General features: G+C 39.0%; 1 protein-coding gene across 4 annotated transcripts; it reads right to left on the bottom strand.

The window, feature by feature from the left end:
* Positions 1-339: 339 nt before the first annotated feature.
* Positions 340-19,056, bottom strand: zdhhc5b (zinc finger DHHC-type palmitoyltransferase 5b). 4 transcript variants are annotated; one of them, XM_017692080.2, is made up of 13 exons: positions 18,971-19,056; positions 14,256-15,582; positions 14,047-14,168; positions 12,020-12,177; positions 11,737-11,909; positions 10,757-10,859; positions 10,378-10,469; positions 10,177-10,291; positions 8,998-9,106; positions 7,671-7,777; positions 5,945-6,690; positions 4,332-4,354; positions 340-2,037 (listed from the first exon to the last, which is right to left on the bottom strand). In XM_017692080.2, the coding sequence occupies exons 2-12, from the start codon at positions 14,390-14,392 to the stop codon at positions 4,333-4,335; spliced, it is 1,884 nt and encodes a 627-aa protein (XP_017547569.1). In that variant the 5' UTR covers positions 14,393-15,582; positions 18,971-19,056; the 3' UTR covers positions 340-2,037; position 4,332. The 4 variants fall into 4 exon arrangements, with proteins under 4 accessions (XP_017547569.1, XP_017547566.1, XP_017547567.1 ...); XM_017692077.2 differs by lacking the exon at positions 4,332-4,354; XM_017692078.2 differs by lacking the exons at positions 4,332-4,354; positions 18,971-19,056 and adding an exon at positions 18,542-18,643.
* Positions 19,057-19,618: the final 562 nt, after the last annotated feature.

The following is a 19,618-nucleotide window of genomic DNA, read 5'->3' as shown; positions in this document are numbered from 1 at the left end:
AGAAATCTTAATTTTACTTATTTTATAGATAGCAATATGCTTTAGTAGTTTTTCTCTGAACTATTGCTTTAAGAAGGATCAGGTGAATGAAGATGTCCTACACGCATTCAGGTGACCGCACTATTGACTGTTTCAACCAAAAACAGATACCACAGACACTGTCCAGCTTTTGCCAGAGATGCCTTATGTTACTGTTGCTGATCATCTGTCTTTAAGCCAAATAATGTCTATGGAATGTGTTAGTCTTTTTAAAGGAGACAGATATTAGTGGCCACAGTGATTTAGTTACATGGTTCAGTTCACACTCATTACTGTAAATAAGAATACACTTATACTTTCACTGTTGCAGTATTATTTATTGTTCTGTTGGAAATGTGTTGGCTCACGTGACCCAGTGTCACCAGCATTAAAGGAATACAGAAGGGTAGAAAAAGCCTGCACTTCACTCCTAGAACTCAATACATCTTTCACTCTTCCACTCCATCCCATTTTTCCATGTCTTTCCTCTCAGCGGATGTGCAGGTAGACATCTTCAGACCCTAAGTTACAGTTAAAAAGGCTTCATAAGGCCATGGTGGAAATGACAATAGAGTATCAATAAAAATACTTTTGTGGGTCACTGCATAAGCTCTATATCTTTGACCAGTCACTGGTCCTCAGACCTCAAAGCTAAACGTTCAAAACCACTTCCCTTATCCTTCCACAACACACACACCTTAGCAGACTCTCTCAACAGGGTAAAAGTTGGAATGTGCTCCTGTACAAGATTTTGAGACATCAATGATCCTGCCAATAAACAAGTTTTTTCTTTCATTCTCTCACTCACGCACAGCTTTCAAACTTCAAGGGCAGTAATGCTTGTACTCCAGCTCTTAACAGTAACTGCTGCCCATAAAAATAAACAACAAAATCAATGAACATAAAATAAAAGAATACATTATCACTATCCCCCATCTCAGTGGTGTACTGCACATTCATTATCTGCTAACATTGGGCCAAGATGCCCCCTTTGGCCAATAATTTAACCTTCCTGGGACTGCCAGACCAAATCAAAAGATACAGCCGTTCACTGTGCACAAAATATCTTCACTGTACAGATGTTTTGTGCTCTGAAGATGTTACATTCACTCCTAGAGGCCAAGTGTGCTGTCTGTCAAAACAAGGTCCTTGACCAGATCTCTTTGGCTGATAATTCCAGCTTGGGTGTTGATTGGCTGATGCAGCCATCAACTATATCAAATAGCTCCACCCCTAAAACGCTCAAACCTCATGTGCCTACCTGCTACTATTATTGGCTGGCTTCCTATCAAACATATTCAATAATTATTACAATATAATGTATCTGTACCTGTATAAAATAATATATTTGGAAATAAAGAAATAAGAAAAAAAAGAAATAAGAAATAAAAGTGAATGTCCAGAGGTGGAGGCTGTAGGGCGATCAAGTACTCTTGCCTCAGTGTTTCAAACACCTAATTGTTTGATTTCTGAGACTTCTGCAATTTCCACAGGAGTCAATGAGCAATCGATCACTGGCCTCCGACTAGCTGGAACCGCACATGATTTTGTCCAACATTGTCAGCAACTCCAGACTTGTATGGCACCAGCCTTCAGAGATCTCACAGTTGCACAGTATAAAACTGGTAATACAAGTAATTCTTTAAATATGTAACAGAATTTGGGAAGATTCATGTACCATATGGAAGTTAAGAAACCACAGCATGTAGGGATCTTCACTGGTCCAGATTCTTAGCATTCTTCCACCAGGGTCTGGTTGACTGATGAAACTACCTGTTCAAGTCTTTTGTGAAATTTGCTTTAGTACTTTTTTTTTTGGCTTATCTGGTTGAACTGCTCTCGATCCATCCTCAAGGCAGAGCTGTTAAGCCCTGCGATGTGAATCCTGGGAATCGGGTGCTGACCATTCATACTGAAATCTCATAGGTCGTTCCACCGACACCGCTCACTTTCTTCACCCCACCCCCAGGTTTGTGTGCATGGGTGCTGTGATTGGCCAGGCTTTGCCTACTGGTAGAGCTGATTGGTTGGAAGGAAGAATGGAGAGAGAGAGACATAAGTAAATTCAAACACCCAACATGTGTTTGTATGGCATGAGAATCCTTAAAGCACACAGTGAGCAAGGGCTGGGCGATACGCTGAACAAATATTGATACAGAGATATGACATGACCTATGGGGAGACAGTTTGTTTATCAAGAAATTGCATCATACACTTTGTTAAAAACGTCCAGATGTTTTGAAGCTACTTTAATGTGCCCCCACCGCTGACACAGGTGTCACTCACACACAGCCTGTATAATCTTCATAGAAAGGCACTGACCAATAGAATGGGATGCTGCAAAGTCTGAGGTCACCATGACCAATGCCAATCATCAGCTGGAGGCATATAAAGCCCCCCAGTACTGGGCTGTGGAGCAATGGGACTGCATTCTCTGGAATAATGAAGCGTCATCTAATACCACCAAGTTGAAGTGAAGTAGTATTGTTGATCCAGAACATCCATCAGTAACTGTCCTCACTAATGCTGTTGTGGCTGAATGCAATAAAATGTAGTGTATAGCCTTCTTAGAAGAGAAGAGGCTGTTACTGCAGCAAAGGAGGGGAACTCCCTATTTACAACCTTGATTTCAGAATAAACACTGGATGAGCGAGTGTCTGCAAACTTCTGGACAAATAGTGTAGCTTAACTTTTGCAAGACCAGACTTATAATTGGGACTTGGCACTTATAATTATTTAGTTATGTAAATGCAATTACATGCTTAATTACATAATGAATTACAATTACAGGTTTGTAGACGCCTACTCATCCAACATTCCTTTAGAAATCAAAGATATTAATAGGGAGTTTGATCTCCCCCATTGCTGCAGTAACAGCCTGTACTCTTACAGGAAGGTTTTACACTAGATGCTGGAACACTACTGTGAGGATCATTAGTGATTGTTGGATAATCAGTTCACTCCGACTCAACACAAAAGTTTTGGATGGAGCAACACCACTCCAGAGAACATAGTTGAACTGCTCCACAGGCCAGTACTGGGGACTTTATACTCCTTTTGCTGACTCTTGGGCATGTGCAGCTGCTTCAGAGCTTCCCATTCATTTGGCGATGCTCTTCCATGGAGATTATACATGCTGTGTGTGCACAACTGAATGCCTGCATCAGCAATGGATGCACTTTATAATACCAAAATTCACTAATCAGAAGTGTCTTTTGAACATATAGCGCATGTCCTTTTGTACTTACATAAAATGAGTAGTGATGAAAAATTCTGAAGCTGCATTTTCAACAAAACATATCTGCTAGTTTCAGTGAGCTCAGAGTCAGAATTAAATAACATATAATAACAACATGCTTTTGCGACTTCCAAGGGTTAAACTCTCTTGTTCGGTCATTACGTCTTTCCTTATAACTTTCAGACTTAGCCTGGTCTTGTCAGAGAACAACTGCTGAAAGAGAAACATTTCAAAGAACATCCCGCTAAACACAAATATCTGAGTCTTAAGCTCTATTTGGGTGGGATTAGTTTTATAAGAGGAGATGAGGCAATGTCATTTATGTCTGCCGTTTCTCAGTCATTATAATCTCCTGTGAAAGTACCATGTTAGTCATTTTTACTGTCTGCATGCTCCCACGTCAGTAAAGATTCTGGTGCCTTTTACGCTGTGTACAAGAAGTCATGGAAATAACCCCAGATTATATTAATTGTGTTCAAGTCAACATAGTCAGTAAAAATGCTATTGTATTCAGTGGAAAAGGAGTTTCTTAAGTATTAAGGCACTTGAAGAAGTGTTTACTTGTGGCTAAATCAAGTCAATATGTAATGTTACTGTCCTACCTCACATGTGCAACACGGAACATGTGAAAACTACAGAAAAGGTTTTGATTTTATGCTGTGATGTTGACTGTTGGTTATGACTGTTGGTCATTATGCTCTAATGACAAAGACTTTTATACCAAGATGCGTATAAACATTACAGATGTCCTATAGTAAACTGGCATTACCCCACCTCTCCATGGAAAACTAATCCTGTCCAAATAGGTCTTTATTATTGTCATATATACTTCCTTCACATCATCATCTTTATAGTGACAACTAGCATAATTTTACTGTGACAATGCCAATATAGTCTCATTAATTTAACGCTTTATCACCCACCCCTACGGTGAGCTACAAAGAGAGTGAGATACTGATGCCATGCAGTCGTGATAAAACATTGCACACAATCACGCACACTCCAGACACTCTCCAAACATATCAGCACACACTGAGTGAGACGCAACGAACTGGACATACAAAGAGAGACAAACCTTAGCACAGAGACAGAGTCATCCTTAACGGCCACAAGGCAGGAGAGGTGAGGAAGAAAAAGCAGGCGGATACAAGTGAACATAAGAATACAGGAGGAAAAAGACATAATGGGGCACATGAAGATGGCAGACATAGGGACGAGAGATATGGGCAAAGGAAGTGGCAGGAGGTGAATATAAATGACTAGTAGTTAGACTGAGAAAGATATCACGTTACTGAACATGAGGAGAGGAACAAAACATGCTACACCAAACCTCAGAGGCGATGTCAAACTTTACCATCATTCAGGAAAGAATGTGGGGGGGAGTAGGGATGGGCGTGGTTCTTTTAATGTACAGACAACTGAACTCATTTCAGTATATGTTTACTTAAAAGAACAGTTTGGCATAAAATCTAATTCACATAATTTTCCACTTATCCCAGGTGCAGCTGATCAGCCAAGACATGCTTTGAGTCCAGATTTGCCTTCAGCGATTTAGAACTGGAGCTGTGAGGCTAACGTTGCTAACAAAAACTAAACTAGAGGTGGGCAATATGATAATATTTTATCATAGTTGTTATACATTTTATCATCATGATACCTAACATGCTTTGAAATGCATTTTGAGGATACTGCTACAACATAAAAATTAGTGACCAACCACAGGCTTCCTTAAAAAGACAGTATAAATAGTCCTATATATTTGGTCCTAGTGCAGTAGACTGTGAAATGTTGAATGAACATCACTGTGATGTTCATCACTCCTACTGTGAACAATAAAAATGAACAAAAGTTTATTGTTTCAGACAGCACCAACTCCTGAAGCACTCATATTCCTGAAATGGTTTGTGAATATAGACATTGTTGTCTACAGTGGTGGCACGCAGTGTTTAGCTACACAGCAAAGTTTTGTTAATTTTTCTAAACCACATATACAAGCCTGTGCAACTATAGTTAAGACCTGGATGTGATCTGAGTGGGTTGAGACAAGTCTGGATATTTTTACGGAAAAGATTTGGGCTATTTAGGTGACTACTGAGTTCTAGTGATCGTTAGCTAAATAAACATTGCAGCTCCAGTTGTAAAATAACCATGTCTTTGCTGATCAATAGCATCTGGGGTAAACGGAAAACTGTGTAAATTAGATTTTTGCAGTTTAACTGAATAAGGTATGTGCAGTTTGGAAATTAAATCATCGCTTATTTTCATAAATGTTTTTAAATCCGTTTTTGACTGAGCTAGTGATGCAGCTGCAGACGATATCAGAACAGAAGCAGCTGGTAATGCGTCTTATACTGCGCAAAATGGCAGGATCTAAGAAATCGAACAAAGACGGTTATATTTTTCTGTAGGTCGACTGGTAGTCTACTAATTCAAAAACTCCTAAAAAAAAAACCCACAAAACAAAGACAAATCACTGAATGATCCAAGCAATAAAATACAGACGAGCTTGTATGCTAACAGCATGTGAACGTAAATCCTTCTGTGTTTTCCTTTTTTAATTTAATTGCAGTGAAAAACAATTTTCTTAAATAAATGAATATTAGTTATTTTAAAAACGGATATTAGCTAAATTTATTAAAATGCCCATCCCTAGCGGAAAGACGGCAGAGGTCTGCAGGCGTTACTCACTTTGGCATGGAAGTCCCACCCCCAGTGTTAGTTGGCCGCTGCTGCAAGGCGGCTCCGCCTGTGTAGGACAATGATTTGCCCAGAGGAGTGTTGCCGGGGGCGGGGCCAGGAGGAGGGGAGCCCAGTGAGCGAGCACGAGGAGACAGAGGAGGAGGAGCTCGGGAAGGGGGCGGGCTTGTGGGGCGCAGGAAAGCTCTGTTGGAGGAGGGTCTTAGAGGGGCAGGGCAGGCCTGGAGAGAGCCCTCCCTCTGCTGAGCGGACAGGAAAGGGGAGGAGTAACCCATTAAGGGGGCGGTGCCAAGTGAGGACGGGGCTTGTGGTCTGGGTGGAGACAGCTCATGAGCAGCCGATTCAAACTCCGGACTCTCTGAGGGTGTCAGCAGACTGTCGTAGGACAGGCTGCCATTCCGCGTCTGATTGGCCAAGCTCTTGTAACTGGTTGAGGTTGTGCCCTCCGAGAGCAGCGGCCCCAATGCATTGTGGGCCGTGTGTGCCGAGCGGATGCTGGATGAGCAAGAGGCCGCTGCTGACTGCAGGAGAGTGTCGGTGAAGGAGGGGTAAGACCGCCCACCCAGAACGGAGGCTCCGCCCAGCCCTCCCGAGCCTGCTCTGCCCCCCTCCCCTCCCCCTCCCGATCGCCACCCTGCGCCGCCCCGGCCTGACAGACTGGGGTCAGAGCGGTAGCTGGGATGGCCAGTAGAGAGTGGGATCGAGGGGGACTCCGTCATACTGTCCCCCCGAGTCATCTGAGAGAGACAGAGTGTGAGAGAGAGAGAGAGAGAGAGAGAGAGAGAGAGAGAGAGTATACCAAACGTTCCAAATAGCAGCTACACCAGGAGGATTTAAGATGATGTGAAAACCAACTCTTGAGCCATCAAATGAATGAATTACACAATATTTCCCTTTCCCCAAATGTACTATTTGACACTGCAAGACATACTGTTATCTATCAAAATGGACAAGTATACATACAAAAATTCACAATGGCTGCCACTACATTGCATTTAAAGCTATGCAATGTACTTCTGATTATTCATATAGATAACAGTATGCCATGCTCTATAAAAGCTGCCCAGCGTTCTGAGCAGGCGGTATATTTGAGATTACATGAGAACTTGACACAAGTGGTCTGAGACAATTGTGTGATGAAATCCACAATGCTAACAGGCACCATATATCACTTTTGAGCTACATTAGTTTCATAGCTCCAGTGCAAAACTAAAAAAACAAACTTCAGACAAACTTGTCTTGACTGACTCACTACATCTGGGATAAGGGGAAAATTGGCTAAATTAAAAATTTTTTTCACCAAACTAATCTTCAGTGAGCTCTTATGTCCAAATGACTGAACAAAATGGTTTGTTTCACATCATGTTAATCAAAGGGGCAGGTAAGGAATACAGGAGCTGGCCTCTATACGACATTGCAGACCATGAGGAACATGTTGATAGGAATGAGCATAGCATGAGGCAAATACACCACATAGCAAAACTTACAAAGAAGACATGAAGAACAACCACAACCACTCACACACACAAAGCTAAAACTTACTCGTTGGCTGTTTGCCACTGATTCATCAAGAAATTAAACAAAAAATATAAACATAACTAACAAAGGTATAAATCCAGAAAGTGCACACATACAAATAACACTAAATGCAATACAAGAACTACTGACCATCTGGAACAATCTGGCACACTGTGTTTACATCAGGATACTTTCTTACCTTGCTGGAATGTGTTAAGGCTGTATGGTTTTTTCCCGGACTGCTATAGGCTGGCCGGTATTTATATAATGAAGGTGTGGGTGGTGCTTCAGTCAGCAAGCTGCTCTCTGATTGGGGGATATTAAAACCATCATGAGGGAAAGTCCACGTTTGTAACTACAGACATGAAAACTCATAAGAAAAGAAGAAAGGTGACAAGCTCTGAAACTAATCTCCTGTAGTAGCGCCAGGCATGGATCGCTCCTAAGAGAATGTTTAGGTACTTTTAAGTAAAAACTTCTCCTGAGACTAAAACAGAGACTAAAACAACTATGTAAATACAGGTCATGCTTGTTTTCTAGGTATTTTGATTTACTTGTTAAAAATATGTTGCTTCCTACATATATATTACTAAATACTACTATATATATATATATATATATATATATATATATATATATGTGTGTGTGAAAATGTCATTGTGTACATTTGAGCAGTCACATCTAACTCAAGGCTATTCTAAAAACTCTGCCCGTTATAAAAGTTCCACAAGGCATGTAATGCCTGGTCGCCAATAATCGCCACTTGCGATGTAATTTGTAGATGGTTGATTAGCTCTCATCGCTGTTACAGTCCATAGAAAAAAATGTGGTGTACATCAATTTCATTTGCAAACTAAACGGAAGCTAAATGGAAGCTAAATGGTTGCTAACAATAATCCTTCACATGTTAACCTTTCTCATCCATTGAAAACTACTAAAGAAGAAATGCCAAATATGAAAATGTAACCAACTTCCTGCTGACAAATGTGGTGTACATCAATTTCATATGCAAACTAAACGGAAGCTAAATGGAAGCTAAATGGTTGCTAACAATAATCCTTTACATGTTAACCTTTCTCATCCATTGAAAACTACTAAAGAAGAAATGCCAAATATGAAAATGTAACCAACTTCCTGCTGACAAAACATGGATCTCCTTTCAGTAACTTATCTCAGTTCTGATTGGACTATAAAAAATAAATACTGCATCTGTGGGCTGCCCAAATAATGACAGTGAGCCACTGCTCTTCTGTGTTTGGGGGAGAGGAAATGACAACAGGAAATAAACTGTATAAACATTAAAAGAGATTTAAATCACTGAATACACAGTATTGCAGTCATGGTCACCTGACATGGAAGTATGAGATCATAATTCCAGGTCAGTAGTGTCTATAAATGTTACTATTGAAAATGTTTCGGGTAATACTGCACAGCAAATGCAAATTAATGCACGCTGTAACAAGAGGAGTTCTCTTTGTAGTTGAAGATTTGTGTACGTGTGTTGATGTGGGTGAGTGAATGGTCACCTTCATTGTGTGTGTGAGGCAGCCCTTGGTATCTGTGCTCCGGTTTAGGAGGTGGAGGAGGATCAGCATCTGTAGACTGACTTTCCATGGCCTCTAGACTGCTCTTAGACTGAAACACACACAAAACAGCATGCATATGGAAGTCCAAACTCTAGTAAAGCTCAGATTTAGATACATATTTCAGAGGAAAATGTGTGTTTCTTAACTTACTGGGGAATTCCAACAATTTTCAAAACAGCTGTATAAATTGTGAAGAAAGTCATTTGATTCAAAATGCTTTGTTCTAGAGACTTTTTCACAGCGGGTGACTGGAACCAAATGTCTGTCAAATAACTCTAAAATCTACCTCACACAAACTACATTACACAATGGTTATACATTTGTTGCCTGATGCTTGAGATGTATTGAGAGACGGTTTTTGGCCTAAAACATTAAACATTACATACAAAAACTGATGCATGTGGGTTCCCTAGTCATTTAAGTTATTAAATAAAATGGCTATATTGTCCTGTAGACACCATGGTTCCCATCACCAGCACTGTAAAGAAATCTTAGTTGGTAATTTGCATTACATTTCACATCAAACCACTCTGACTGACTTGAGCGCTACAGAAATTTTGAAAAATCCGTGAATGTCTCCTTTAATATTAACATCTTGACAGTTTTAAGATGTATTATTCAATAACACCTTTGTATTATACTGTGACTACTACAAAACTAATGTACAAGAAACTATATGTAGTTAGCAATAAAAGTGTGGGCTTTTAGTTGCCAGTAAATACATTCATCACTTCAGTAGTTTATGTTATTAACTGTAACTTTTTATACACTCACTTGAACTCATTTACTTTTACAATACTGCAAACATTTAATTTTCAAAGCCAAAAGAATTGCATGCAATACAGAAGAGGTTTAAGTAATAATGAAATACATAACAATACAGGAATCAGCATGGAGGATGTGAAGATTAGCAGGCCAGTTCAGGCTCAAAAAAAGATGCAATTCAAAATATGTTGACCTCAGGCCAAAGACATTTACACCAATCCCCAGCCTGAGCTTAGCCTAACAGTTTTGTAAATAAATATTATTAAAGCTCTGCTTTGCAAGGTCGTTTGCTAACTGCCAGCATTAAGATACTGAAAAAAAGATCTGTGTATGTTTGTATTAGCATGTGTCTACCTGCTGGATGCCATTGTCCAGAACTTTAGCAGCAAGTTGCGCTTCAGACAGCTGAGGCCGCAGAAATGGAGGTTGGACCTGAAGTGACTTACTTCCCCGCAACCGGCCCACATACCTACACACAAAAGCATCAAGGTCAGAACTTTACTTGTATACTATACTTGTATACTGTACTACACTTGTACAAGTAGCAGCGTAAACCTTGGGGCTTGGGAGCTACAGAGCACATGAGAAACGTTTTTGCAACATCCATGTGTGAAAGGGTTGACTCCACCTCTGAACTTTCCTGTAACCTTCAGAAATAGAGAAGAAAAAAAGTTTTTAGCCATTTTCACAGCTAAATGCATTCAAATATCATCTCCGTAGTTCCCTGTAGAGGATGTATTAACTTATTTTCATTTATAAAATCAACAAAACCTGTAACTGGTCATTAAAATTTTGCACACAACTGTACATGTCTGGACAACAAAAGAACTCTAAAACTCCTTCAGTTTCACTGTTGGCATACTTATTTCTTTGGCAGTAGTACAGTACAATCGCTTGCCTTCATTTTTACCTACAAAGACACATATACACAAACCTGTTCATTGGTAGTTCTTCCTCTGGCCACCAGTACAATGTGGAACCCAGTAAGTCCTGCTACGGGGACAAAGAACAGGCCAGCTATACACATCACTGCCATACTGAGGATAGTGTTAAGGATAGTATAATAATTATATTAATGTTTCCTACATCAAGTCTAAACTAAAGGATTTAATCAATAAAGCAAAAAGTGCTGCTAGATTGCAGTATAAACTGTAAATGTCTACACTGTAAACACGACATGTATATAGTTTGTTTTATATGTGGTTATTTACACTCTAAATAGACAGATGCATGAAGGTGTGGGCAGCAGAACGTTCAAAGTTAGTAGGGAAAGGCACAACATTTCAAAGTTTCAAATAAAATTTGCAAGCAAAATATCTGCCATTGAGTACTGGTAGTATTGCTGGCTTTGTACTAAATTGGAAGACCCCAAAATACTTTACTTGTACTGGTGGTATTCCTCTCTTTGGTCCAATTTAAATGTAGGTTAACCCCTTAAATGGCTGGAGCCTATCAGCCCACAGTTTTATTACACATTTTTGTGACCCAAGAATAGCTCAGCCAGTCAGCACTGAAGTCCCTGTAGTTACTGAATAATAAGCCTTTGTATGTAATAATCCTAGGGGTTTTTTAAGGGGTTAATTTAGCTAGCCAATAACAGCCTGGCTAATGTGGGCAGAAACCCTTTCTGATGTTAAAATTAAATTGCTAGTGTTGTATTCTGATTAGGTTAAAAAAAGGAAGTAAATCTAAGTTTCTCTAGAATGGAGAATTTCACGTCAAAACACTATGAATGAATTTGTTTACATCTTAGTGACTGAATTATGTGTACAATTGGTGGAATTCCCCTTTAATGCTTATTATGAATACAAATAAGTAGTTCTTGTATTTCAGCATTATGGTTAACACCTCTTACAAGACGCTACAGATGTGAGTTCTTAAAGACCTTTTCTCTGACACAAGTTAAAAGGATACGTGACTCCAGAGTGAACTTCATCCAGCTGTTTAGTGTGGTTGAGGATGTAAAGTAGGCTGAATCCAAACACTCCCATAATGTGAGTAGTGAGAGAGAGTAGAAACAGGAAGAAATAACGGTAGTTTCGTCGCCCAATGCAGTTATTCACCCACGGACAGTGATGGTCAAACTCCTACCAGCAGCCACATCAATGCAGAAATATAAATACAGGCTAAAGTAATATGAATTTATAAATAAATAAACATGAGCAGTTAAGACTTGAATTGATGTGTGGATGCATACCTCTACACAGTTGTCACACACAGAGCAGTGTGAGCATCGGGGTGGTCTGTAGAAGCGGCAAGTGGAACACCACTTCATGCGCACCTGAATTCCCCTCACCTCCACTGTCTTGTACAGCGGAGCCCGGAAATCATCCTCCTTGTCTTCATCTTCCTCAGCTGCAAAAAGCAAACACAAACATACACTCACCGGCCACTTTATTAGGTACACCTTGCTAGTAAAACGTTGGGCCCCCTTTTGCCTTCAGAACTGCCTTAATTCTTTGTGTCATACTTTCAACAAGGTGTTGGAAACATTCCTCAGAGATTTTGGTTGGTTATTTGAGTTACAGTTGCCTTTCTCGAACCAGTCTGCCCATTCTCCTCTGACCTCTCACATGAACAAGGCATTTGTGTCCACACAACTGCCGCTCACTGGATATTTTCTCTTTTTCCGACCTTTCTCTGTAAACCCTAGAGATGGTTGTGTGTGAAAATCCCAGTAGATCAGCAGATTCTGAAATACTCAGACCAGCCAGTCTGGCACCAACAACCATGCCACATTCAAAGTCACTTAAATCACCTTTCTTCCCCGTTCTGATGCTCAGTCTGCACTTCAGCAAGTTGTCTTGACCACCTCTACATGCCTAAATACACTGAGTTGTGGCCATGTGATTGGCTGATTAGCTTTTTGTGTTTTGTGAACAGGTATACCTAATAAAGTGGCTGGTGAGTGTAATTGCAATCATTTATTAAATACTTAAACTACAGACTGTATAGTATTATTCTAACAGCATTTGATTAATTTAAAGTAGTTATTGCATAATATGTCTTGTGATTAACAATCAAATTATAATTGCATAATATGTCTTATGATTAACAATCGAGTTATAATTGCATAATATGTCTTATGATTAATAATCGAGTTATAAGCAAAGAGTTTATGCTGTTAATCTACTGCAACTTTAATAGTGGGAAATATTATGTTATGGAACTTGAAGGCATATTTTTAATTCATTTTAATTCAGTTATCAAAGTAAACTATGCAAGAAGGAACAGGAGAAAACTTACAATATGACGCCCTTATAAATGATTTATAAATGGTTTAGTTGTAATGACACTTATTTAACACCTTAATCATAACTTTAGTTTTAACATATAAATAAAAAGAGAAACAGCGAAAAAGGGAGCCCACATTCATCTATACTGTAAAAGCTTAGACCTTGCTGGTTACTGGTCTTATGTTGTACTCTCCATCAGTCAACATTAAACTTGTCAGCTTCATGTGATATTCAGATTCATCAGATAAAACACATCACTGTTGTCCTTTTAATTTATGTGTTATAACTGCTTATTAATGAACGTTTACAACCTAATTAATCAACCAATTTCAAACTGTTCAAATACAATTTATAATGGCAGTCTTTGGCAAATTGACAAAATAGTAGCAATAACTAAGAAAATAAAATGGTGTAACGCTTGACAAATCTGGTCTCTTTTTACGACACTTGCAGCTGTTCAGTGTTCTAGGCATACTGATGATACTAGTGATGCACAGTTATATGCAAAAATATAAACACCCCAGTCAGTTTACATGCCTTGTTGATTTTCTAAGTGAAAATAAGTTGACAGATAATATGGCGTTTGTCTGCAAATTCTGTCCAAAAGTTATTTGATGAGCTCAAAATATTGTACAAATATTGTGTTGTTTTTTTTGTAATATGTTAGATTCAGCAAATAAACAGTACTTGTGCATTTAAATGTGCAGTGTTCTCTGTCATTTCACTATGAGCACCCAAACGTCTGCATAGAACTGTACCTAAAATTCATAATTTAACTTTCGTTCTGTGATCACTGGTATTCGCAGTACTGTACAGTTAAGTGATTTTCCAACACATCTGGCTCATTTCATCAGTTAATTAATAAAAACTTTATGGAGCTCAGGTTCACTTGCACCATCACAACACTGTGTAGTTAAGAGGGTCTTCATGACCAAAGTTGCACAGCCCTCATCTAAATAATTTAACAGACAGACACATAAGTGTGTACCTCTGGGGAAGATGCCTGGGTCCATAAACGTGGCCATGCAAAAGTTGGCCAGCGTGAAGAGGAAGACCACAGTGTTGTAGAGCGGAATAGAAGAGGAAAAACGCTCAGCTAGCCAAGGACAACTACAGACAGAAAGACAGGCATGTCATGCTTCACTAGCAGATTAAAGAGATAAATGCATTGCATGAACGCAAATGTCTGTGACTTACGTGAAGCATAGGAAGAGTGTCGTGGCCCCAACCAGGAAGGCTGTTGCCGCAGAGACAGGCACATAGCGGCTGGGGCGGAATGGGTGGGAAGGGGAGGGGTCTCCCAGAGCCCCGCCCACACTGAGACCCGCAGGCATTGGGGAGAGGTCCGAATGTTAAAACAGGGTCAAAGAGGCAGGGACCTCTGTCCGTCTGCCCAGCTACAGGAGGAATATTTTGTCATGATAAAAGTAACCGTTTGAAAGCAGCTTTGTCAATTAATGGTGTGAAAAAAAAAGGAAATGGAAGCAAACGACGTTGAAATATGACAAGCTTAGAAATCTAGTGAGTTTCTAAATTTTGCAAAAAAACAGAATGCGACCCAACACAGTGCAGGTGCCTTTGATTTGTATGTCTGTGCTATGCCCTTATATTTAAAAAAATACATATACAATATATGATATGACTAAACTGTGATATAAAAAATATTTATAGTTCCATCAAAAATAAATTTATATGGCTTGGATGTGACAAGATTTTGGTAGAGAAAGGAAAAATCAAGTGATAGCAAAGCTCTTTCAGTGCAAATCTCTAAGAAGCCCCATGTTTCATTAAAAAAAAGAAAGATAAACAGCAGCAAAAGCCCAGTCACTGATGCAGAAAGCCCAGTTAACTGACTTATTACAGTTATACTTTTTCTTAGTCACAAGGCATGTGTTTCAATGCATTCGAGTGATGAGTGAACATCAATGCATGATTCAACATGAGGGAGTCTAAACAGAAAACAAGTGAGGGGACAATGGAAGGCTACCCGGAAACAATGAGCCCAACAGAAAGTAAAACTGGAAAAAAAAATCTAAGAAATAAAACGCTGCCACAGTGTCCAGAGTCCCAATACCCAGTGGGACAGTTCGTCTAATAAAAGACCTTAATTATGAAAATGAAGAACAAAATGGTGCTCTTGCAGTCTTCTGGCCCAAATAAAAGCTCATATTTCAGTCCAATAGTGATCTGAGCAGTCAGCACTTAGAGCAAAAACACGTCCCAGGCAAAAAATAAATTCACTCTCTGGTCACAATGTCGTGAATACTTTATAACAGTATTCATACAGGTATGTTTAGAGGTGTCCTTCAGAGGCCCACAGGCACACACAAAGCTCCCTCGCCTGTATATGCACCTGCTGTGGCAAGTGTGCATGTTGTGGCGCCCAGGTGACACATCAGCGTCCAGAAGCATTTTAGCCCTGCATTATAATCCATCACACCTCTCTTTGTTTGAAGAACAATGCAGTGTATCTGGAATTGTTGTGCTTTCTTCTTATATCCCACTAGCAGGCTGGAAGTTGCATCTTGAGGAAGAAGAGAAAACTGCGCATCAGAAGATAGCAGTGCTGAGTGATGCAACATTCAATATCACAGTATTACCCAAATACATCACACAATCTGATGAGACCCATGCTTTCTGAGGGGTGGTAGTCTATGCTAAGAAAGACGCATGACATAGCTTGCTTTGCTTGGATGGTTTTGTTTTGCTGTCTTAAAATCAAACCAAATGGATTCTTACACTGTATTAACCAGATGGAAAGCACCCTTTCACAAAGGACATTTTTTCCCACTTTTACACTGTAGTACCATAAGTAGTATGAGTAAAGTGCACAAAAACAATAATATCATGCATATAATTAGGCCTGGGCAAAAACATAATGTAATGATACTTCAAGACATTTTTATAATTACAAGAATTTTCTATAAACTGAGATCCAGAACTATTTTTTGGGGGCATAAAGACTAGAATATCATTGCTGGCAGAACAACAAAGAATTCTGTTTTTACAAAATGGTAAATTGATAGCATAAAAGAAAAACCTCTTAACTTATAATGGTGGTCAATGTTAGAATCCCACCCAAATGCAATTTTTCAAGTACATTTATCAAAAAAATTTAAAACATTGCAAAGGGTAAGTGGAGTTTACAAATGATGAATAAACGAAAAAAAATTAAGCTTGAAAGCGGAATGTAGAGTGTCACACTACCAGTCAGTTGTGCTGTCATGTTCACTACATACTGGTGTTTGATTGTTTCTAATTGCTCTAATTAATATACAAGTAACTTGCAAATTCAGTGTTATTAGGTTAAATTTTTCCACTTAAAATTTGTTCAAACAACATTTTCGACAACACTGGCTATAGTTAAAATTGCAGCTTATGAAAACTGTACTCACATCTATGGGATATAGAAAGGTATTTGGTTCTTCTGAGGTTTGATAAGCTAGAACATACAAGTGTGCCAATAATACATTTTCAAGAACTATGAGTACAATATTTAATGTTTCAAATACAGCACTGCACTAAACCCACTTAAACAGGCCTAATTATTCTCTTTTTGTGATGAAGCATGCAGTTGGTCAGTGTTGTTTAGGTACTCATGACATGCATGATATGCTCAGAAAAGTAACGTCATACTTTTTCACAATAGTAAATACTGTCATATTGCCCACTCCTACATATGACACTCATGATCTACAAAATATATACCTAAAACTGAAAAGCATTAATACAGTTGTACTGAGAGGGTCCATACTTTACCTAGCTGTGGAAGACTTCAAGGTGTCATCAACTGATTTGATGTAAAAGAGTTTGATCTTAAACTCACACCTCACTGACTTCAACTGCAAATGTACAATCCACAATAACTTTGTGTCTTACTCCAATAGAAACATTCCATATCTAATATGAGAGTGTGGGAGCACACTGCTCTGCTGTGCAGTGTGTGTACAAAACATGTTGAAACTTGATCATTCTCATTCTTCCTGGTGTCACATCTGAGTCACCAGGAAAAGGGTGTGCCTATCTTACGCTTTCTCCGTGCTCTTATCTCTTTGGATGCCACTGCTAACCTCATAGTTCAGTTTAATTTGTTCTTTTGTTCGTATAATGTGTTGGCACTGTGATCACAAAAAAAGAGAAGCCCTTTAGTATGAAATGCACACAAAATATCTCACATAATGTTATACATCTAGTACAGAAAAAGGCTGGGCAACACAATACTATGAATTATTATTGTGATAAATTGTGCTTTTGTGATCATATCATGAATGTTGTCAGTCTATCCCAACTGCATGTCTGATTACAAAGAAAGCATTATTAGTCCTGTTCAACTGCATTTAGTGCAGCCCAGTATAAATGCTGAATGTATTTCATTAGTTTTTGACAGACTATTTTAAATGTAGCCCTACTTTGTCTGTTGTAATTTATTAGTTGTTAGAAAAAAATATAGAAAACCATTTAACAAACTGTGCATCGTGAAACCTTACACTATTCTGATATTACATTTTTGCCATATCACCCATCTGTACACACTCGGTCATTCATCAATACCTGAGATCTGAATCAAAGTGAAACTATAATACACTTCGATACCAACTGCTTCTGGTATTATCGCCAATTTCGATAACATTTCGCCTGACTCACACCACAATCAGCTGTAATTATGACAACAAACCTTAATGATATGTAGGTTAACTCTATGAGAAACTGTGATGGGCATAAAATCTCTCTTCTCTTCGTCTTGCCTGGTTAACTGACCATCTATAAAGAGTGGTGCAAGGGCAAATCCAGCTAGCTAACTTAACCTATGTAGTTCAAAGCTTTACAAAAGCCTATCAGATCCTGAGATACATAGAGTGAATGTAAAACGTACACAAACGCAGTCTTACAGGAGCTACTCAGATTAAGCATCTTACCATTAAATTTGCTCTGGTCGTTAATGATTACGCGGCTGAAGTTGGCTTCCTATTCGCCAACTTCTTGTTCGAATTTTTCCGTTCCACCTTAAATGGTGCCCAGAATGTAACTGCTACACCATTTAAGGTGGAACAGAAAAATTGGAACAAGTAGCTGTTAGCTGGCGAATAATCAGCCAACTTCAGGCTGCTTAATGACTGTTGGCTAGTTAGTTAACTAACACAAGCTATTGACCCAGTCGCAAAGAGAACCTCGAATAAAGTAATTTCACGTGATGGAGCTCCTTCATACTTCATACTACAAAAGCCAAAATGACTGGTTTAGACCTTGTCAAATATCGATGTTGACAGAGAAAGACTCGGAAAAGTTTGACGGCACACGTCAAAACAGAAACAGAAACGGCCCACAAACAGTTCGGCTAACTTAACGTTGGCTAGGCTAAGCAACTCAAAGTTGACTCAAATTTCTAGTTTCTGCTTGGTAGGTAGACTTTGACTGCCATAAACTTTTTCTGGAAATGAACAAAGAGACATAAATGCTGCAATAAGCTTTAGAAAATGACTTACAGAGCTGTCCTAATCGGAGAGCTGGATGCTAACGCTAGCTAGAGTTATCTCAGCTAGGCCGCCCTGCTGGTTCTCTCGGTTTAGCTCAGCTAGCCACTACGAGAGAGAGAGACAGAGGGACGGGCGATTAAAATCCTCTTGTTTATGCTCCTTCCCGCAAGCTAAAAATAGGTTAGCCGTGTGGTACGTAGGAGCAACCGACTTACTTTCTTGTTTATCTAGCACGTCGTGTGCCAACTGAGTATGTTCGTTAATGTGGTTTAGCTTAACGGTTATCTTCCTAATGCTGCGGTGCCCACAGTTCACATTCCTTGTAGGCAGGCGAGCATTAACGCAGCACTCTGTAATCTTTATTCGTAACGTTACTATTCCTGCACTTTGCTGTTATTTTAAAATGTAAAATAGGCATGTGTTAAATGCCGTGGTTACCTGATATTAGTGGAGCCGGATTCCTGTGTGTCCGACTGTACTGAGATGCTCTGATGGGCTCCCCCTACAAACCAACACTAACCAACAACTCTAACTTGACTTTGATTCAGGTGTGATCTGAGGAGACCGAGGAAATCGAGACTGCTGCCTTCATGAAATGTTGTATTAGCGCACGAAATCAAATGAATATTTACTGAAAAATGAACACTAAAAACACTACACTGGCAGAGTTCAACTTATTATAAATCCATGTGTTTATTTTTACACAAAAAATTGCAAAAATCTATGAAATCCCATGAAAAATAGAATACCATTTAGTAAGTCATAATAATGACAAAGTTTTCCATAATTATGACACAGAACGTCATTTTTATGAGATAGCATCTAATTATTATGACTTGCTAAGTCATAATTATGGAAAACTTGCATCTCATAATAATGAGAAAGCTTCTCATAATTAGGAGTCGTAATTGAGATGCTCAATAATAATAATAATAATAATAATAATAATAATAATGTCATTATAGTGAGATGTCAGTTATGATATATTAAGTCATAATAATGATATTTAAACTCATGAGACACTAAGCCATGAGACAATAACACATACATGAGATTGTAAGTTATAATTATGACAGGAAGTCACTG

Source organism: Pygocentrus nattereri, chromosome 8 (assembly GCF_015220715.1).
Source record: "Pygocentrus nattereri isolate fPygNat1 chromosome 8, fPygNat1.pri, whole genome shotgun sequence".
NCBI lineage: Eukaryota > Metazoa > Chordata > Actinopteri > Characiformes > Serrasalmidae > Pygocentrus > Pygocentrus nattereri.
The sequence above is the reverse complement of the archived record's forward strand: the minus strand, read 5'-3'. Positions and strand labels throughout refer to the sequence as shown.